We start from the raw sequence: 25,349 nt of genomic DNA, 5'->3' as shown, positions 1-25,349 counted from the left end.
TATATCTATAACTCTATATACACACAGTAATGACCTGTATCTGTATATCTATAACTCTATATACACACAGTAACGACCTGTATCTGTATATCTATAACTCTATATACACACAGTAACGACCTGTATCTGTATATCTATAACTCTATATACACATAATAACGACCTGTATCTGTATATCTATAACTCTATATACACACAGTAATGACCTGTATCTGTATATCTATAACTCTATATACACACAGTAATGACCTGTATCTGTATATCTATAACTCTATATACACATAGTAATGACCTGTATCTGTATATCTATAACTCTATATACACATAATAATGACCTGTATCTGTATATCTATAACTCTATATACACACAGTAACGACCTGTATCTGTATATCTATAACTCTATATACACACAGTAATGACCTGTATCTGTATATCTATAACTCTATATACACACAGTAACGACCTGTATCTGTATATCTATAACTCTATATACACACAGTAACGACCTGTATCTGTATATCTATAACTCTATATACACACAGTAATGACCTGTATCTGTATATCTATAACTCTATATACACACAGTAACGACCTGTATCTGTATATCTATAACTCTATATACACACAGTAACGACCTGTATCTGTATATCTATAACTCTATATACACACAGTAACGACCTGTATCTGTATATCTATAACTATATATATACACATAGTAATGACCTGTATCTGTATATCTATAACTCTATATACACACAGTAACGACCTGTATCTGTATATCTATAACTCTATATACACACAGTAATGACCTGTATCTGTATATCTATAACTCTATATACACACAGTAACGACCTGTATCTGTATATCTATAACTCTATATACACACAGTAACGACCTGTATCTGTATATCTATAACTCTATATACACACAGTAATGACCTGTATCTGTATATCTATAACTCTATATACACACAGTAACGACCTGTATCTGTATATCTATAACTCTATATACACACAGTAACGACCTGTATCTGTATATCTATAACTCTATATACACACAGTAACGACCTGTATCTGTATATCTATAACTCTATATACACACAGTAACGACCTGTATCTGTATATCTATAGCTCAGTCTATATGCACACAGTAACGACCTGTATCTGTATATCTATAACTCTATATACACACAGTAACGACCTGTCTCTGTATATCTATAACTCTATATACACATAATAATGACCTGTATCTGTATATCCAGTGTTCGACAATTAATTATAACTACACGCCCGTGGCGAGTGGATTTAGGTTGCTGGCGAGTGGATTTAGGCCGCTGGCGAGTGGATTTAGGCCGCTGGCGAGTGGATTTAGGCCGCTGGCGAGCCGTTGCTGCGGCTCTAGGAATCCCCCTCCCTGATTGGTGTGACGCGGGTATGTTCCGGATGCAGAGGCTCTTCCTGTTCTAAAGGTTTCCATGGTGTCTTCTAAAGTTGTCACCTATTTTGTAACTACAAGACTTCCTGGCTGTGTCGCTTCCCCTCCGGTTACCGCTTCCCCTCCGGTCCCCGCTCCCCCTCCGGTCACCGCTCCCGCTTCCCCTCCGGTCTCCGCTTCCCCTCCGGTCACCGCTCCCGCTTCCCCTCCGGTCTCCACTGCCCCTCCGGTCTCCGCTTCCCCTCCGTTCCCCGCTCCCGCTTCCCCTCCGGTCTCCGCTTCCCCTCCGGTCTCCGCTTCCCCTCCGGTCACCGCTCCCGCTTCCCCTCCGGTCTCCGCTTCCCCTCCGGTCACTGCTCCCGCTTCCCCTCCGGTTTCCGCTGCCCCTCCGGTCTCCGCTTCCCCTCCGTTCCCCGCTCCCGCTTCCCCTCCGGTCTCCGCTTCCCCTCCGGTCACCGCTCCCGCTTCCCCTCCGGTCTCCGCTTCCCCTCCGTTCCCCGCTCCCGCTTCCCCTCCGGTCTCCGCTTCCCCTCCGGTCACCGCTCCCGCTTCCCCTCCGGTCTCCGCTTCCCCTCCGGTCACCGCTCCCGCTTCCCCTCCGGTCTCCGCTTCCCCTCCGGTCACCGCTCCCGCTTCCCCTCCGGTCTCCGCTTCCCCTCCGGTCACCGCTCCCGCTTCCCCTCTGGTCTCCGCTTCCCCTCCGGTCTCCGCTTCCCCTCCGGTCACCGCTCCCGCTTCCCCTCCGGTCTCCGCTTCCCCTCCGGTCACCGCTCCCGCTTCCCCTCCGGTCTCCGCTTCCCCTCCGGTCACCGCTCCCGCTTCCCCTCCGGTCTCCGCTTCCCCTCCGGTCACCGCTCCCGCTTCCCCTCCGGTCCCCGCTTCCCCTCCGGTCCCCACTCCCCCTCCGGTCTCCGCTTCCCCTCCGGTCACCGCTCCCGCTTCCCCTCCGGTCTCCGCTTCACCTCCGGTCCCCGCTTCCCCTCCGGTCTCCGCTTCACCTCCGGTCCCCGCTTCCCCTCCGGTCTCCGCTTCACCTCCGGTCCCCGCTTCCCCTCCGGTCCCCGCTCCCCCTCCGGTCTCCGCTTCCCCTCCGGTCACCGCTCCTGCTTCCCCTCCGGTCTCCGCTGCCCCTCCGGTCTCCGCTTCCCCTCCGTTCCCCGCTCCTGCTTCCCCTCCGGTCTCCACTGCCCCTCCGGTCTCCGCTGCCCCTCCGGTCTCCGCTTCCCCTCCGTTCCCCGCTCCCGCTTCCCTCCGGTCTCCACTGCCCCTCCGGTCTCCGCTTCCCCTCCGTTCCCCGCTCCCGCTTCCCCTCCGGTCTCCGCTGCCCCTCCGGTCTCCGCTTCCCCTCCGGTCTCCGCTTCCCCTCCGGTCTCCGCTTCCCCTCCGGTCTCCGCTTCCCCTCCGGTCTCCGCTGCCCCTCCGGTCTCCGCTGCCCCTCCGGTCTCCGCTGCCCCTCCGGTCTCCGCTTCCCCTCCGGTCTCTGCTTCCCCTCCGGTCTCCGCTGCCCCTCCGCTCCCCGCTCCCCCTCTGCTCCCCGCTGCCCCTCCGGTTTCCGCTCCCGCTTCCCCTCCGTTCCCCGCTCCCGCTTCCCTTCTGGTCTCCGCTCCCCCTCTGCTCCCCGCTGCCCCTCCGGTTTCCGCTCCCGCTTCCCCTCCGTAATGACCTGTATCTGTATACACAGTGCTGACCTGTATCTGTATACACAGTGCTGACCTGTATCTGTATACACAGTGCTGACCTGTACCTGTATACACAGTGCTGACCTGTATCTGTATACACAGTGCTGACCTGTATCTGTATACACAGTAATGACCTGTACCTGTATACACAGTGCTGACCTGTATCTGTATACACAGTGCTGACCTGTATCTGTATACACAGTGCTGACCTGTATCTGTATACACAGTGCTGACCTGTATCTGTATACACAGTAATAACCTGTTTCTGTATACACAGTGCTGACCTGTATCTGTATACACAGTGCTGGCCTGTATCTGTATACACAGTGCTGACCTGTACCTGTATACACAGTGCTGACCTGTATCTGTATACACAGTAATGACCTGTACCTGTATACACAGTGCTGACCTGTATCTGTATACACAGTGCTGACCTGTATCTGTATACACAGTGCTGGCCTGTATCTGTATACACAGTGCTGACCTGTACCTGTATACACAGTGCTGACCTGTATCTGTATACACAGTGCTGGCCTGTATCTGTATACACAGTGCTGACCTGTACCTGTATACACAGTGCTGACCTGTATCTGTATACACAGTAATGACCTGTACCTGTATACACACACACACACACACACACACACACACGCACACGCACACGCACACGCACACGCACACACGCGCGCACACGCACGCACGCACACACACACACACCAAGGACTAATTGTAGTATAATGTAATACAATAAATAAACTTATGTCAAAAACGAATGTTCTTACAAGGAATTTATTCAATTTATTTTATTTATGTATTTTTTTTAAGCGGGACTAGGGTTGGGGGCGGGACTAGGGGCGGGGTTGGGGGCAGGACTAGGGGTGGGGTTGGGGGCAGGACTAGGGGCGGGGTTGGGGGCGGGGCTAGGTGGCGAGTAGATTTTTTAGTTTGGCGAGTAGATTTTTGGGTGATTTGTTGAACACTGTTTTATATCTATAAATCTATATATACACACAGTAATGACCTGTCTCTGTATATCTATAGCTCAGTCTATATGCACACAGTAACGACCTGTATCTGTATACACAGTAATAACCTGTATCTGTATATATAACTATATATACATACAGTAATGACCTGTCTCTGTATATCTATAGCTCAGTCTATATGCACACAGTAACGACCTGTATCTGTATACACAGTAATAACCTGTATCTGTATATCTATAACTATATATACATACAGTAATGACCTGTCTCTGTATATCTATAGCTCAGTCTATATGCACACAGTAACGACCTGTATCTGTATACACAGTAATAACCTGTATCTGTATATCTATAACTATATATACTGTACACACAGTAATGACCTGTCTCTGTATATCTATAGCTCAGTCTATATGCACACAGTAACGACCTGTATCTGTATACACAGTAATAACCTGTATCTGTATACACAGTAATGACCTGTATCTGTATACACAGTGCTGACCTGTATCTGTATACACAGTGCTGACCTGTATCTGTATACACAGTGCTGACCTGTACCTGTATACACAGTGCTGACCTGTATCTGTATACACAGTGCTGACCTGTATCTGTATACACAGTAATGACCTGTACCTGTATACACAGTGCTGACTTGTATCTGTATACACAGTGCTGACCTGTATCTGTATACACAGTGCTGACCTGTATCTGTATACACAGTGCTGACCTGTATCTGTATACACAGTAATAACCTGTTTCTGTATACACAGTGCTGACCTGTATCTGTATACACAGTGCTGGCCTGTATCTGTATACACAGTGCTGACCTGTATCTGTATACACAGTGCTGACCTGTACCTGTATACACAGTGCTGACCTGTATCTGTATACACAGTGCTGACCTGTATCTGTATACACAGTAATGACCTGTACCTGTATACACAGTGCTGACCTGTACCTGTATACACAGTGCTGACCTGTATACTGTACACAGTGCTGACCTGTATCTGTATACACAGTGCTGACCTGTACCTGTATACACAGTGCTGACCTGTATACACAGTGCTGACCTGTATACACAGTGCTGACCTGTATACACAGTGCTGACCTGTATACACAGTGCTGACCTGTATACTGTACACAGTGCTGACCTGTATCTGGAGGAATCCTGACATCATCTCCCGGGACATACAGTCTGGCTGAGCAGCGAGACGGCAGCAAACGCTTCCATAGAGGGGCAGCCAGCAGGCGTCCTCATCTGCAGAGACAGGGACAGTGCATTCAGTACCCCCATACTCACACACCCTGATACTCACACCCCTAACCTCTTATACTCACCCCTAACCTCATACACACACCCTGATACTCACACCCCATACCTCATACTCACACCCCTAACCTCATATACTCACCCCTAACCTCATACCCCATACTCGCACCCCTAACCTCATATACTCACTCCTAACCTCATACACACACCCTGATTCTCACACCCCTAACCTCTTATACTCACCCCTAACCTCATACCCCATACTCGCACCCCTAACCTCATATACTCACTCCTAACCTCATACACACACCCTGATACTCACACCCCTAACCTCTTATACTCACCCCTAACCTCATACACACACCCTGATACTCACACCCCTAACCTTATACCTCATACTCACACACCCTGATACTCACACCCCTAACCTCTTATACTCACCCCTAACCTCATACACACACCCTGATACTCACACCCCTAACCTTATACCTCATACTCACACACCCTGATACTCACACCCCTAACCTCTTATACTCACCCCTAACCTCATACACACACCCTGATACTCACACCCCTAACCTTATACCCCATACTCACACACCCTGATACTCGCACCCCTAACCTCATACACACACCCTGATACTCACACCCCATACCTCATATACTCACCCCTAACCTCATATACTCACCCCTAACCTCATACACACACCCTGATACTCACACCCCTAACCTTATACCCCATACTCGCACCCCTAACCTCATATACTCACTCCTAACCTCATACACACACCCTGATACTCACACCCCTAACCTCACACCCTTTACTCGCACCCCTAACCTCACTCACCCCTAACCTCATACACACACCCTGATACTCACACCCCTAACCTTATACCCCATACTCGCACCCCTAACCTCATATACTCACCCCTAACCTCATACACACACCCTGATACTCACACCCCTAACCTCATATACTCACCCCTAATCTCATACACACACCCTGATACTCACACCCCATACCTCATATACTCACCCCTAACCTCATACACACACCCTGATACTCACACACCCTGATACTCACACCCCTAACCTCATATCCCATACTCACACCCCTAACCTCATATACTCGCCCATAACCTCATACACACACCCTTATACTCACACCCCTGACCTCATACACACACCCTGATACTCACACCACTAACCTCATATACTCACCCCTAACCTCATACACACACCCTGATACTCACACCCCTAACCTTATACCCCATACTCGCACCCCTAACCTCATATACTCACCCCTAACCTCATACACACACCCTGATACTCACACCCTAACCTCATATACTCACCCCTAACCTCATACACACACCCTGATACTCACACCCCATACCTCATATACTCACCCCTAACCTCATACACACACCCTGATACTCACACACCCTGATACTCACACCCCTAACCTCATATACTCACCCATAACCTCATACACACACCCTTATACTCACACCACTAACCTCATATACTCACCCCTAACCTCATACACACACCCTGATACTCACACCCCATACCTCATACTCACTCCCCTAACCTCATATACTCACCCCTAACCTCATATACTCACCCCTAACCTCATACACACACCCCTAACCTCATATACTCACCCCTAACCTCATACACACACCCTGATACTCACACCCCATACCTCATACTCACACCCCTAACCTCATATACTCACCACTAACCTCATACACACACCCTGATACTCACACCCCTAACCTTATACCCCATACTCGCACCCCTAACCTCATACACACACCCTGATACTCACACCCCTAACCTCATACCCCATACTCGCACCCCTAACCTCATATACTCACCCCTAACCTCATACACACACCCTGATACTCACACCCCTAACCTTATACCCCATACTCACACCCCTAACCTCATATACTCACCCCTAACCTCATACACACACCCTGATACTCACACCCCTAACCTCATATACTCACCCCTAACCTCATACACACACCCTGATACTCACACCCCATACACACACCCTGATAGTCACACACCCTGATACTCACACCCCTAACCTCATATACTCACCCCTAACCTCATACCCCATACTCGCACCCCTAACCTCATATACTCACCCCTAACCTCATACACACACCCTGATACTCACACCCCTAACCTTATACCCCATACTCGCACCCCTAACCTCATATACTCACCCCTAACCTCATACCCCATACTCACACCCCTAACCTCATATACTCACCCCTAACCTCATACACACACCCTGATACTCACTCCCCATACCTCATATACTCACCCCTAACCTCATACACACACCCTGGTACTCACACCCCATACCTCATATACTCACCCCTAACCTCATACACACACCCTGATACTCACACCCCATACCTCATACTCACACCCCTAACCTCATATACTCACCCCTAACCTCATACCCCATACTTGCACCCCTAACCTCATATACTCACTCCTAACCTCATACACACACCCTGATACTCACACCCCTAACCTCATATACTCACCCCTAACCTCATACACACACCCGGATACTCACACCCTTAACCTCATATACTCACCCCTAACCTCATACTCACACCCCATACCTCATACTCACACCCCTAACCTCATACACACACCCTGATACTCACACCCCATACCTCATACTCACACCCCTAATCTCATATACTCACCCCATACCTCATACACACACCCTGATACTCACACCCCTAACCTTATATACTCACCCTAATACTCACACCTCTAACCTCATACACACACCCTGATACGCACTCCCCATACCTCATATACTCACCCCTAACCTCATACACACACCCTGATACTCACACCCCTAACCTCATATACTCACCCCTAACCTCATACACACACCCTGATACTCACACCCTTAACCTCATATACTCACCCCTAACCTCATACACACACCCTGATACTCACACCCCATACCTCATACTCACACCCCTAACCTCATATACTCACCCCTAACCTCATACACACACCCTGATTCTCACACCCCTAACCTTATATACTCACCCTAATACTCACACCTCTAACCTCATACACACACCCTGATACTCACAACCCATACCTCATACTCACACCCCTAACCTCCTACCCCATACTCACACCCCTAACCTCATATACTCACCCCTAACCTCATACACACACCCTGATACTCACACCCCATACCTCATACTCACACGCCTAACCTCATATACTCACCCTTAACCTCATACACACACCCTAATACTCACACCCCTAACCTCATACACACACCCTGATACTCATGCCCCATACCTCATACCCCATACCTCATACTCACACCCCTAACCTCATATACTCACACCCCTAACCTCATACACACACCCTGATACTCACACCCCTAACCTCATATACTCATCCCTAACCTCATACACACACCCCTAACTTCATACACACCCTAATACTCATACCTCATACTCACATCCCTAACCTCATATACTCACCCCTAACCTCATACACACACCCTGATACTCACACCCCATACCTCATACTCACACCCCTAACCTCATATACTCACCCTAATACTTACACCCCATACACCTCATACACACACCCTGATACTCACACCCCTAACCTCATACACAAACCCTAATACTTCCACCCCATACACCTCATACAGAAGGATGCCAGAGGATTGGATCCTGCTGGGGTTTGAGGAGAGAATCCAGTCTAGCAAGGAATGGTTGTGCGATTTCAGGTTTATCCGTGTGGGTTGGGAAATGAGTTGCGATAGGTTAAGTGACTTGATTTGTGTGTGGATTTTGTGGGTTTTAGGGTCAAGCCAATTGAAGTTGAAATCCCCTAGAACTAGCAGCTCACTCTTCTCATTCAGAGAGGAAATGGAGCCAAGAAACTGGGTGATATCAGTCAGGGATTGTAGAGGGGATTTAGGGGGGCGGTAGATGCCAGCAATCAGGACAGGCTTAGAAAAGGGGAGGCAGATTCTGCCAACTAGAGTTTCAAAAGAGGGTGGGCTTGGGGGGCAATGTAACAGTGTAAATTGTAAGGTGTCTGCAATATAAAATAACACCCCTCCTCCTCTCTGTGACCTATCTCTCCTAGAAATGGAGTATCCCTGAATGGCGATATTTGCATCGGGGGTTTTAGGGGACTGGTGCCCGATTCCACCAGGGAGTGGGGGGGGACCTAATAGCCTCCAGCCCCGAGACCACCTGAAGGCTGGAGGCCGACTGCAGAGTATGCTGTGTATATGCTGCATGCAGAAGAACACAGCTGTCCCTGTTACACATATACTCTTCCTGCCCGAGTGTGCACTCTGTCAGGGGGAGTGTGAGAGCGTTCCTCCGCAGGGACTGCCTTCAGCCCCCCGGGAGCCTGCGGCAGAATGAAGGGGAACCAGCTATCGCCCCTAAAGCCAGTCCTGTTTCCCCAACATCATAAGCGGGATCTCAAGACCTCATGTGAGCAACAGGTACATAGCACCACTACACACCCTGTAACAGGCAGATCTCCCAGAGGGTGGGGGTATCACCATACACACACCCCAATACTCACACCCCATACTCACACCCCATACCTCATACACACACCCTAATACTCACACTCATACCTCATACACACACCATAATACTCACACCTCATACCTCATACACACACCGTAATACTCACACCCCATACCTCATACACACACCCTAATACTCACACCCCATACTTCATACACACACCCTAATACTCACACCCCATACCTCATACACACACCCTAATACTCACACCCCATACCTCATACACACACCCCATACCTCATACACACACCCTAATACTCACACCCCATACCTCATACACACACAATAATACTCACACCCCATACCTCATACACACACCCTAATACTCACACCCCATACCTCACACACACACCCTAATACTCACACCCCATACCTCACACACACACACCCTAATACTGACACCCAATACCTCACACACACACCCTAATACTCACACCCAATACCTCATACACACACCCTAATACTCACACCCCATACCTCATACACACCCTAATACTCACACCCCATACCTCATACACACACCCTAATACTCACACCCCATACCTCACACACACACCCTAATACTCACACCCAATACCTCACACACCCTAATACTCACACCCCATACCTCACACACAGACCCTAATACTCACACCCAATACCTCACACACACACCCTAATACTCACACCCCATACCTCACACACAGACCCTAATACTCACACCCCATACCTCATACACACACCCTAATACTCACACCCCATACCTCACACACACACACCCTAATACTCACACCCAATACCTCACACACACACCCTAATACTCACACCCCATACCTCACACACACACCCTAATACTCACACCCAATACCTCACACACACACCCTAATACTCACACCCCATACCTCACACACAGACCCTAATACTCACACCCAATACCTCACACACACACCCTAATACTCACACCCCATACCTCACACACAGACCCTAATACTCACACCCCATACCTCACACACACACCCTAATACTCACACCCCATACCTCACACACACACACTAATACTCACACCCATATCTTATACACATACCCTAAAACTCACACCCCATACCACATACACACACCCTAATACTCACACCCCATACCTCACACACACACCCTAATACTCACACCCCATACCTCACACACACCCTAATACTCACACCCCATACCTCACACACACACCCTAATACTCACACCCCATACCTCACACACACACCCTAATACTCACACCCCATACCTCATACACACACCCTAATACTCACACCCCATACCTCACACACACACCCTAATACTCACACCCATATCTTATACACATACCCTAAAACTCACACCCCATACCTCACACACACCCTAATACTCACACCCCATACCTCACACACACACCCTAATACTCACACCCCATACCTCATACACACACCCTAATACTCACACCCCATACCTCACACACACACCCTAATACTCACACTCATACCACCCGTCCCAGAGTTTGTTTTGTTACCTGAGCCATTTATGGTGAGGTCGTGCGTTCTGAACCCGTGCTGCACGTGGCTCAGCGCGAGCTGCGTCTGCGCCAGGAGATGGAACTTAGGCCCCCTGAAATACCACGGAGAAAGCGTCAAGTGAATCATTATTACCCCCCCCCCCTCAAACAAATCCCCCCCTCTCAAACAAATCCCCCCCCTCAAACAAATCCCCCCCTCTCAGACAAATCCCCCTCTCAGACTAACTCCCCTCAAACAAATACCCCCCTTCAAACAAATCCCCCCCTCTCAGACTAATCCCCCTCTCAGACTAACTCCCCTCAAACAAATCCCCCCCCTCAAACAAATCCCCCCCCTCAAACAAATCCCCCCCCTCAAACAAATCCCCCCCTCTCAGACTAATCCCCCTCAGACAAATCCCCCCTCTCTCAGACAAATCCCCCCCTCTCTCTCAGACAAATCCCCCCTCTCTCAGACAAATCCCCCCCCCCTCTCAGACAAATCCCCCCCCTCTCTCAGACAAATCCCCCCCTCTCTCAGACAAATCCCCCCCTCTCAAACAAATCCCCCCCTCTCTCTCAGACAAATCCCCCCCTCTCTCAGACAAATCCCCCCTCTCAAACAAATCCCACCCTCTCTCTCAGACAAATCCCCCCTCTCAAACAAATCCCCCCCTCTCAGACTAATCCCCCTCAGATTTATCCCCCCCTCAAACAAATCCCCCCTCTCAAACAAATCCCCCCCTCTCAGACAAATCCCCCTCAGATTTATCCCCCCCTCAAACAAATCCCCCCCTCTCAGACTAACCCCCCTCTCAAACAAATCCCCCCTCTCAGACTAATCCCTCTCAAACAAATCCCCCCCTCTCAGACTAACCCCCCTCTCAAACAAATCCCCCCTCTCAGACTAATCCCTCTCAAACAAATCCCCCCCTCTCAGACTAACCGCCCTCTCAAACAAATCCCCCCTCTCAGACTAATCCCTCTCAAACAAAACCCCCTCTCAGACTAATCCCCCTCAGATTTATCCCCCCTCAAACAAATCCCCCCCTCTCAGACTAATCCCCCTCAGACTTACACCTCTCAAACAAATCCCCCCCTCACTGACTAATCCCCCTCAGATTTATCCCCCCCTCAAACAAATCCCCGCTCAAACAAACCCCCCCCTCAGACAAATCCCCCTCAGACAAATCCCCCTCAGACGTATCCCCCCTCAACAAATCCCCCCTCCAACAAATCCCCCCTCCAACAAATCCCCCCTCCAACAAATCCCCCCTCCAACAAATCCCCCCTCCAACAAATCCCCCCTCAAACAAATCCCCCCTCAAACAAATCCACCCTCAAACAAATCCCCCCTCAAACAAATCCCCCCTCTCAGACTAATCCCCCCTCAAACAAATCCCCCCTCTCAGACTAATCCCCGTCAGACTTATCCCCCCCTCAAACAAATCCCCCCTCAAACAAATCCCCCCTCAAACAAATCCCCCCTCAAACAAATCCCCCCTCTCAGACTAACCCCCCTCTCAAACAAATCCCCCCCTCAAACAAATCCCCCCCTCTCAGACTAACCCCCCTCTCAAACAAATCCCCCCTCTCTGTCAGACAAATCCCCCCTCTCTCTCTGACAAATCCCCCCCTCTCTCTCAGACAAATCCCCCCTCTCTCTCAGACAAATCCCCCCTCTCTCTCAGACAAATCCCCCCTCTCTCTCAGACAAATCCCCCCCCTCTCTCAGACAAATCCCCCCTCTCTCAAACAATCCCCCCCTCTCTCAGACAAATCCCCCCTCTCTCTCAGACAAATCCCCCCCTCTCTCAGACAAATCCCCCCTCTCAAACAAATCCCCCCCTCTCAGACTAATCCCCCTCAGATTTATCCCCCCCTCAAACAAATCCCCCCTCTCAAACAAATCCCCCCCTCTCAGACAAATCCCCCTCAGATTTATCCCCCCCTCAAACAAATCCCCCCCTCTCAGACTAACCCCCCTCTCAAACAAATCCCCCCTCTCAGACTAATCCCTCTCAAACAAATCCCCCCCTCTCAGACTAACCCCCCTCTCAAACAAATCCCCCCTCTCAGACTAATCCCTCTCAAACAAATCCCCCCCTCTCAGACTAACCGCCCTCTCAAACAAATCCCCCCTCTCAGACTAATCCCTCTCAAACAAAACCCCCTCTCAGACTAATCCCCCTCAGATTTATCCCCCCTCAAACAAATCCCCCCCTCTCAGACTAATCCCCCTCAGACTTACACCTCTCAAACAAATCCCCCCCTCACTGACTAATCCCCCTCAGATTTATCCCCCCCTCAAACAAATCCCCGCTCAAACAAACCCCCCCCTCAGACAAATCCCCCTCAGACAAATCCCCCTCAGACGTATCCCCCCTCAACAAATCCCCCCTCCAACAAATCCCCCCTCCAACAAATCCCCCCTCCAACAAATCCCCCCTCCAACAAATCCCCCCTCCAACAAATCCCCCCTCAAACAAATCCCCCCTCAAACAAATCCACCCTCAAACAAATCCCCCCTCAAACAAATCCCCCCTCTCAGACTAATCCCCCCTCAAACAAATCCCCCCTCTCAGACTAATCCCCGTCAGACTTATCCCCCCCTCAAACAAATCCCCCCTCAAACAAATCCCCCCTCAAACAAATCCCCCCTCAAACAAATCCCCCCTCTCAGACTAACCCCCCTCTCAAACAAATCCCCCCCTCAAACAAATCCCCCCCTCTCAGACTAACCCCCCTCTCAAACAAATCCCCCCTCTCTGTCAGACAAATCCCCCCTCTCTCTCTGACAAATCCCCCCCTCTCTCTCAGACAAATCCCCCCCTCTCTCTCAGACAAATCCCCCCTCTCTCTCAGACAAATCCCCCCTCTCTCTCAGACAAATCCCCCCCCTCTCTCAGACAAATCCCCCCTCTCTCAAACAATCCCCCCCTCTCTCAGACAAATCCCCCCTCTCTCTCAGACAAATCCCCCCCTCTCTCAGACAAATCCCCCCTCTCAAACAAATCCCCCCCTCTCAGACTAATCCCCCTCAGATTTATCCCCCCCTCAAACAAATCCCCCCTCTCAAACAAATCCCCCCTCTCAGACAAATCCCCCTCAGATTTATCCCCCCCTCAAACAAATCCCCCCCTCTCAGACTAACCCCCCTCTCAAACAAATCCCCCCTCTCAGACTAATCCCTCTCAAACAAATCCCCCCCTCTCAGACTAACCCCCCTCTCAAACAAATCCCCCCTCTCAGACTAATCCCTCTCAAACAAATCCCCCCCTCTCAGACTAACCCCCCTCTCAAACAAATCCCCCCTCTCAGACTAATCCCTCTCAAACAAAACCCCCTCTCAGACTAATCCCCCTCAGATTTATCCCCCCTCAAACAAATCCCCCCCTCTCAGACTAATCCCCCTCAGACTTACCCCTCTCAAACAAATCCCCCCCTCACTGACTAATCCCCCTCAGATTTATCCCCCCCTCAAACAAATCCCCCCCTCAGACAAATCCCCCTCAGACGTATCCCCCCTCCAACAAATCCCCCCTCCAACAAATCCCCCCTCCAACAAATCCCCCCTCCAACAAATCCCCCCTCCAACAAATCCCCCCTCCAACAAATCCCCCCTCAAACAAATCCCCCCTCAAACAAATCCACCCTCAAACAAATCCCCCCTCAAACAAATCCCCCCTCTCAGACTAATCCCCCCTCAAACAAATCCCCCCTCTCAGACTAATCCCCGTCAGACTTATCCCCCCCTCAAACAAATCCCCCCTCAAACAAATCCCCCCTCAAACAAATCCCCCTCAAACAAATCCCCCCTCTCAGACTAACCCCCCTCTCAAACAAATCCCCCCCTCAAACAAATCCCCCCCTCTCAGACTAACCCCCCTCTCAAACAAATCCCCCCTCTCTGTCAGACAAATCCCCCCTCTCTCTCTGACAAATCCCCCCCTCTCTCTCAGACAAATCCCCCCCTCTCTCTCAGACAAATCCCCCTCTCTCTCAGACAAATCCCCCCTCTCTCTCAGACAAATCCCCCCCCTCTCTCAGACAAATCCCCCCCCTCTCAAACAATCCCCCCCTCTCTCAGACAAATCCCCCCTCTCTCTCAGACAAATCCCCCCCTCTCTCAGACAAATCCCCCCTCTCTGACAAATCCCCCCCTCTCTCTCAGACAAATCCCCCCCTCTCTCAGACAAATCCCCCCCCTCTCTCAAGACAAACCCCCCCCCCTCTCTCAGACAAACCCCCCCCCTCTCTGAGACAAATCCCCCCCCTCTCTGACAAATCCCCCCTCTCTCAGACAAACTCCCCCCTCTCTCAGACAAATCCCCCCCTCTCTCAGACAAATCCCCCCCTCTCTCAGACAAATCCCCCCCTCTATCTCAGACAAATCCCCCCTCTCTCAGACAAATCCCCCCCCTCTCAGACAAACCCCCCCTCTCTCTCAGACAAATCCCCCCCTCTCTCAGACAAATCTCCCCCCTCTCTCAGACAAACCCTCCCCCCCTCTCTCAGACAAACCACCGCCCCCCCCCCCCCCCAGATAAATAGTGCCCGGTATCTGCCGCTGTGAGCCACTCACGGGACGCTGGGCGTGGGCAGCAGGATAGGGGCCCCTCCTCCTCCGTTGCTGGTGGGGCTCCCGGGGGCCCCTTCCAGTGCCGCTCGGATCCGGCGCCCGGAGGAGCGGCCCAAGGAACTGCTCAGCTTGTGCGCCAACTTCCTGGGCGTCCCGGAGAGCGACGCGTCGTCATCCATCGCACAGCTGTACAACTGCACCCGCAGCGCGAACCCGGGGTCCACCCCCGCACTGTAACACACAACACAACGGTAACACAACTACACAACTGTAACACAACTACACAACGGTAACACAACTACACAACTCCATCGCACAGCTGTACAACTGCACCCGCAGCGCGAACCCGGGGTCCACCCCCGCACTGTAACACACAACACAACGGTAACACAACTACACAACTGTAACACAACTACACAACTGTAACACAAATACACAACGGTAACACAACTACACAACTCCATCGCACAGCTGTACAACTGCACCCGCCGGGCGAACCCGGGGTCCACCCCCGCACTGTAACACACAACACAACGGTAACACAACTACACAACTCCATCGCACAGCTGTACAACTGCACCCGCAGCGCGAACCCGGGGTCCACCCCCGCACTGTAACACACAACACAACGGTAACACAACTACACAACTGTAACACAACTACACAACGGTAACACAACTACACAACTCCATCGCACAGCTGTACAACTGCACCCGCAGCGCGAACCCGGGGTCCACCCCCGCACTGTAACACACAACACAACGGTAACACAACTACATAACTGTAACACAACTACACAACTGTAACACAAATACACAACGGTAACACAACTACACAACTCCATCGCACAGCTGTACAACTGCACCCGCCGGGCGAACCCGGGGTCCACCCCCGCACTGTAACACACAACACAACGGTAACACAACTACACAACTCCATCGCACAGCTGTACAACTGCACCCGCAGCGCGAACCCGGGGTCCACCCCCGCACTGTAACACACAACACAACGGTAACACAACTACACAACTGTAACACAACTAAACAACGGTAACACAACTACACAACTCCATCGCACAGCTGTACAACTGCACCCACAGGGCGAACCCGGGGTCCACCCCCGCACTGTAACACACAACACAACGGTAACACAACTACACAACTCCATCGCACAGCTGTACAACTGCACCCGCAGCGCGAACCCGGGGTCCACCCCCGCACTGTAACACACAACACAACGGTAACACAACTACACAACTGTAACACAACTACACAATGGTAACACAACTACACAACTCCATCGCACAGCTGTACAACTGCACCCGCAGCGCGAACCCGGGGTCCACCCCCGCACTGTAACACACAACACAACGGTAACACAACTACACAACTGTAACACAAATACACAACGGTAACACAACTACACAACTCCATCGCACAGCTGTACAACTGCACCCGCAGGGCGAACCCGGGGTCCACCCCCGCACTGTAACACACAACACAACGGTAACACAACTACACAACTCCATCGCACAGCTGTACAACTGCACCCGCAGCGCGAACCCGGGGTCCACCCCCGCACTGTAACACACAACACAACGGTAACACAACTACACAACTGTAACACAACTACACAACGGTAACACAACTACACAACTCCATCGCACAGCTGTACAACTGCACCCGCAGGGCGAACCCGGGGTCCACCCCCGCACTGTAACACACAACACAACGGTAACACAACTACACAACTCCATCGCACAGCTGTACAACTGCACCCGCAGCGCGAACCCGGGGTCCACCCCCGCACTGTAACACACAACACAACGGTAACACAACTACACAACTGTAACACAACTAAACAACGGTAACACAACTACACAACTCCATCGCACAGCTGTACAACTGCACCCACAGGGCGAACCCGGGGTCCACCCCCGCACTGTAACACACAACACAACGGTAACACAACTACACAACTCCATCGCACAGCTGTACAACTGCACCCGCAGCGCGAACCCGGGGTCCACCCCCGCACTGTAACACACAACACAACGGTAACACAACTACACAACTGTAACACAACTACACAATGGTAACACAACTACACAACTCCATCGCACAGCTGTACAACTGCACCCGCAGCGCGAACCCGGGGTCCACCCCCGCACTGTAACACACAACACAACGGTAACACAACTACACAACTGTAACACAAATACACAACGGTAACACAACTACACAACTCCATCGCACAGCTGTACAACTGCACCCGCAGGGCGAACCCGGGGTCCACCCCCGCACTGTAACACACAACACAACGGTAACACAACTACACAACTCCATCGCACAGCTGTACAACTGCACCCGCAGCGCGAACCCGGGGTCCACCCCCGCACTGTAACACACAACACAACGGTAACACAACTACACAACTGTAACACAACTACACAACGGTAACACAACTACACAACTCCATCGCACAGCTGTACAACTGCACCCGCAGGGCGAACCCGGGGTCCACCCCCGCACTGTAACACACAACACAACGGTAACACAACTACACAACTCCATCGCACAGCTGTACAACTGCACCCGCAGCGCGAACCCGGGGTCCACCCCCGCACTGTAACACACAACACAACGGTAACACAACTACACAACTGTAACACAACTACACAACGGTAACACAACTACACAACTCCATCGCACAGCTGTACAACTGCACCCGCAGCGCGAACCCGGGGTCCACCCCCGCACTGTAACACACAATACAACGGTAACACAACTACACAACTGTAACACAAATACACAACGGTAACACAACTACACAACTCCATCGCACAGCTGTCCAACTGCACCCGCAGGGCGAACCCGGGGTCCACCCCCGCACTGTAACACACAACACAACGGTAACACAACTACACAACTCCATCGCACAGCTGTACAACTGCACCCGCAGCGCGAACCCGGGGTCCACCCCCGCTCTGTAACACACAACACAACGGTAACACAACTACACAACTGTAACACAACTACACAACGGTAACACAACTACACAACTCCATCACACAGCTGTATAACTGCACCCGCAGCGCAAACCCGGGGTCCACACCCGCACTGTAACACACAACACAACGGTAACACAACTACACAACTGTAACACAAATACACAACGATAACACAACTACACAACTCCATCGCACAGCTGTACAACTGCACCCGCAGCGCAAACCCGGGGGCCACACCCGCACTGTAACACACAACAAAACGGTAACACAACTACACAACGGTAACACAACTACACAACGGTAACACAACTACACAACTCCATCACACAGCTGTATAACTGCACCCGCAGCGCAAACCCGGGGTCCACACCCGCACTGTAACACACAACACAACGGTAACAACTACACAACTGTAACACAAATACACAACGATAACACAACTACACAACTCCATCGCACAGCTGTACAACTGCACCCACAGCGCAAACCCGGGGGCCACACCCGCACTGTAACACTCAACACAACGGTAACACAACTACACAACTCCATCGCACAGCTGTACAACTGCACCCGCAGCGCGAACCCGGGGTCCACACCCGCACTGTAACACACAACACAACTACACAACTCCATCGCACAGCTGTACAACTGCACCCGCAGCTCAAACCCGGGGGCAACCCCCGCACTGTAACACACAACACAACGGTAACACAACTACACAACTCCATCGCACAGCTGTACAACTGCACCCGCAGCGCGAACCGGGGTCCCCCCCGCACTGTAACACACAACACAACTACACAACTCCATCGCACAGCTGTACAACTGCACCCGCAGCGCGAACCCGGGGTCCACCCCCGCACTGTAACACACAACACAACGGTAACACAACTACACAACTCCATCGCACAGCTGTATAACTGCACCCGCAGCGCGAACCCGGGGTCCACACCCGCACTGTAACACACAACACAACGGTAACACAACTACGCAACTCCATCGCACAGCTGTACAACTGCACCCGCAGCGCGAACACAACAACACAACGGTAACACAACTACACAACTCCATCACACTGCTGTATAACTGCACCCGCAGCTCAAACCCGGGGTCCACACCCGCACTGTAACACACAACACAACGGTAACACAACTACGCAACTCCATCACACTGCTGTATAACTGCACCCGCAGCGCAAACCCGGGGTCCACACCCGCACTGTAACACACAACACAACGGTAACACAACTACACAACGGTAACACAACTACACAACGGTAACACAACTACACAACTCCATCACACAGCTGTACAACTGCACCCGCAGCGCGAACCCGGGGTCCACACCCGCACTGTAACACACAACACAACTGTAACACAACTACACAACTCCATCGCACAGCTGTACAACTGCACCTGCAGCGCGAACCCGGGGTCCACCCCCGCACTGTAACACACAACACAACGGTAACACAACTACACAACTGTAACACACAACACAACGGTAATACAACTACACAACTCCATCGCACAGCTGTATAACTGCACCCGCAGCTCAAACCCGGGGTCCACACCCGCACTGTAACACACAACACAACGGTAACAAAACTACAACACAACTCCATCGCACAGCTGTATAACTGCACCCGCAGCTCGAACCCGGGGTCCACACCCGCACTGTAACACACAACACAACGGTAACACAACTACACAACTCCATCGCACAGCTGTATAACTGCACTCGCAGCGCGAACCCGGGGTCCACACCCGCATTGTAACACACAACACAACTGTAACAAAACTACACAACTCCATCGCACAGCTGTATAACTGCACCCGCAGCGCGAACCCGGGGTCCACACCCGCACTGTAACACACAACACAACGGTAACACAACACAACTCCATCACACAGCTGTACAACTGCACCCGAAGCGCGAACCCGGGGTCCACACCCGCACTGTAACACACAACACAACGGTAACACAACACACAACGGTAACACAACTACACAACTCCATCGCACAGCTGTATAACTGCACCCGCAGCGCAAACCCGGGGTCCACACCCGCACTGTAACACACAACACAACGGTAACACAACTACACAACTCCATCGCACAGCTGTATAACTGCACCCGCAGCTCAAACCCGGGGTCCCCCCCCCGCACTGTAACACACAACACAACGGTAACACAACTACACAACGGTAACACAACTACACAACTCCATCACACAGCTGTATAACTGCACCCGCAGCGCAAACCCGGGGTCCACACCCGCACTGTAACACACAACACAACGGTAACACAACTACACAACTCCATCACACAGCTGTATAACTGTACCCGCAGCGCGAACCCGGGGTCCACACCCGCACTGTAACACACAACACAACTGTAACACAACTACACAACTCCATCGCACAGCTGTACAACTGCACCCGCAGCGCGAACCCGGGGTCCACCCCCGCACTGTAACACACAACACAACGGTAACACAACTACATAACTGTAACACAACTACACAACTGTAACACAAATACACAACGGTAACACAACTACACAACTCCATCGCACAGCTGTACAACTGCACCCGCCGGGCGAACCCGGGGTCCACCCCCGCACTGTAACACACAACACAACGGTAACACAACTACACAACTCCATCGCACAGCTGTACAACTGCACCCGCAGCGCGAACCCGGGGTCCACCCCCGCACTGTAACACACAACACAACGGTAACACAACTACACAACTGTAACACAACTACACAACGGTAACACAACTACACAACTCCATCGCACAGCTGTACAACTGCACCCGCAGGGCGAACCCGGGGTCCACCCCCGCACTGTAACACACAACACAACGGTAACACAACTACACAACTCCATCGCACAGCTGTATAACTGCACCCGCAGCGCGAACCCGGGGTCCACCCCCGCACTGTAACACACAACACAACGGTAACACAACTACACAACTGTAACACAACTACACAACGGTAACACAACTACACAACTCCATCGCACAGCTGTACAACTGCACCCGCAGCGCGAACCCGGGGTCCACCCCCGCACTGTAACACACAACACAACGGTAACACAACTACACAACTGTAACACAAATACACAACGGTAACACAACTACACAACTCCATCGCACAGCTGTACAACTGCACCCGCAGGGCGAACCCGGGGTCCACCCCCGCACTGTAACACACAACACAACGGTAACACAACTACACAACTCCATCGCACAGCTGTACAACTGCACCCGCAGCGTGAACCCGGGGTCCACCCCCGCACTGTAACACACAACATAACGGTAACACAACTACACAACTGTAACACAACTACACAACGGTAACACAACTACACAACTCCATCGCACAGCTGTACAACTGCACCCGCAGGGCGAACCCGGGGTCCACCCCCGCACTGTAACACACAACACAACGGTAACACAACTACACAACTCCATCGCACAGCTGTACAACTGCACCCGCAGCGCGAACCCGGGGTCCACCCACGCACTGTAACACACAACACAATGGTAACACAACTACACAACTGTAACACAACTACACAACGGTAACACAACTACACAACTCCATCGCACAGCTGTACAACTGCACCCGCAGCGCGAACCCGGGGTCCACCCCCGCACTGTAACACACAACACAACGGTAACACAACTACACAACTGTAACACAAATACACAACGGTAACACAACTACACAACTCCATCGCACAGCTGTACAACTGCACCCGCAGGGTGAACCCGGGGTCCACCCCCGCACTGTAACACACAACACAACGGTAACACAACTACACAACTCCATCGCACAGCTGTACAACTGCACCCGCAGCGCGAACCCGGGGTCCACCCCCGCACTGTAACACACAACACAACGGTAACACAACTACACAACTGTAACACAACTACACAACGGTAACACAACTACACAACTCCATCGCACAGCTGTACAACTGCACCCGCAGCGCGAACCCGGGGTCCACCCCCGCACTGTAACACACAATACAACGGTAACACAACTACACAACTGTAACACAAATACACAACGGTAACACAACTACACAACTCCATCGCACAGCTGTACAACTGCACCCGCAGGGCGAACCCGGGGTCCACCCCCGCACTGTAACACACAATACAACGGTAACACAACTACACAACTGTAACACAAATACACAACGGTAACACAACTACACAACTCCATCGCACAGCTGTACAACTGCACCCGCAGGGCGAACCCGGGGTCCACCCCCGCACTGTAACACACAACACAACGGTAACACAACTACACAACTCCATCGCACAGCTGTATAACTGCACCCGCAGCGCGAACCCGGGGTCCACCCCCGCACTGTAACACACAACACAACGGTAACACAACTACACAACTGTAACACAACTACACAACGGTAACACAACTACACAACTCCATCGCACAGCTGTACAACTGCACCCGCAGCGCGAACCCGGGGTCCACCCCCGCACTGTAACACACAACACAACGGTAACACAACTACACAACTGTAACACAAATACACAACGGTAACACAACTACACAACTCCATCGCACAGCTGTACAACTGCACCCGCAGGGCGAACCCGGGGTCCACCCCCGCACTGTAACACACAACACAACGGTAACACAACTACACAACTCCATCGCACAGCTGTACAACTGCACCCGCAGCGTGAACCCGGGGTCCACCCCCGCACTGTAACACACAACATAACGGTAACACAACTACACAACTGTAACACAACTACACAACGGTAACACAACTACACAACTCCATCGCACAGCTGTACAACTGCACCCGCAGGGCGAACCCGGGGTCCACCCCCGCACTGTAACACACAACACAACGGTAACACAACTACACAACTCCATCGCACAGCTGTACAACTGCACCCGCAGCGCGAACCCGGGGTCCACCCACGCACTGTAACACACAACACAATGGTAACACAACTACACAACTGTAACACAACTACACAACGGTAACACAACTACACAACTCCATCGCACAGCTGTACAACTGCACCCGCAGCGCGAACCCGGGGTCCACCCCCGCACTGTAACACACAACACAACGGTAACACAACTACACAACTGTAACACAAATACACAACGGTAACACAACTACACAACTCCATCGCACAGCTGTACAACTGCACCCGCAGGGTGAACCCGGGGTCCACCCCCGCACTGTAACACACAACACAACGGTAACACAACTACACAACTCCATCGCACAGCTGTACAACTGCACCCGCAGCGCGAACCCGGGGTCCACCCCCGCACTGTAACACACAACACAACGGTAACACAACTACACAACTGTAACACAACTACACAACGGTAACACAACTACACAACTCCATCGCACAGCTGTACAACTGCACCCGCAGCGCGAACCCGGGGTCCACCCCCACACTGTAACACACAATACAACGGTAACACAACTACACAACTGTAACACAAATACACAACGGTAACACAACTACACAACTCCATCGCACAGCTGTACAACTGCACCCGCAGGGCGAACCCGGGGTCCACCCCCGCACTGTAACACACAACACAACGGTAACACAACTACACAACTCCATCGTACAGCTGTACAACTGCACCCGCAGCGCGAACCCGGGGTCCACCCCCGCACTGTAACACACAACACAACGGTAACACAACTACACAACTGTAACACAACTACACAACGGTAACACAACTACACAACTCCATCACACAGCTGTATAACTGCACCCGCAGCGCAAACCCGGGGTCCACACCCGCACTGTAATACACAACACAACGGTAACACAACTACACAACTGTAACACAAATACACAACGATAACACAACTACACAACTCCATCGCACAGCTGTACAACTGCACCCGCAGCGCAAACCCGGGGGCCACACCCGCACTGTAACACACAACACAACGGTAACACAACTACACAACGGTAACACAACTACACAACGGTAACACAACTACACAACTCCATCACACAGCTGTATAACTGCACCCGCAGCGCAAACCCGGGGTCCACACCCGCACTGTAACACACAACACAACGGTAACACAACTACACAACTGTAACACAAATACACAACGATAACACAACTACACAACTCCATCGCACAGCTGTACAACTGCACCGGCAGCGCAAACCCGGGGGCCACACCCGCACTGTAACACACAACACAACGGTAAC

General features: G+C 51.7%; 1 protein-coding gene across 1 annotated transcript in view; it reads right to left on the bottom strand.

The window, feature by feature from the left end:
- The window catches only part of RTKN (rhotekin), a gene marked incomplete at its 3' end in the record, with an annotated part of 162,599 nt that overhangs the window by 5,644 nt on the left and 131,606 nt on the right, over positions 1-25,349 (bottom strand). The window contains exons 7-9 of the mRNA XM_075584412.1: positions 16,085-16,312; positions 11,518-11,612; positions 5,255-5,361 (exon numbers count right to left, since the gene is read on the bottom strand). Coding sequence (XP_075440527.1) covers positions 5,255-5,361; positions 11,518-11,612; positions 16,085-16,312 — 430 coding nt within the window. The remainder of the gene's footprint in view (positions 1-5,254; positions 5,362-11,517; positions 11,613-16,084; positions 16,313-25,349) is intronic.

Source organism: Ascaphus truei, unplaced genomic scaffold (genome assembly GCF_040206685.1).
Source record: "Ascaphus truei isolate aAscTru1 unplaced genomic scaffold, aAscTru1.hap1 HAP1_SCAFFOLD_583, whole genome shotgun sequence".
Taxonomy (NCBI): Eukaryota; Metazoa; Chordata; class Amphibia; order Anura; family Ascaphidae; genus Ascaphus; species Ascaphus truei.
The sequence above is the reverse complement of the archived record's forward strand: the minus strand, read 5'-3'. Positions and strand labels throughout refer to the sequence as shown.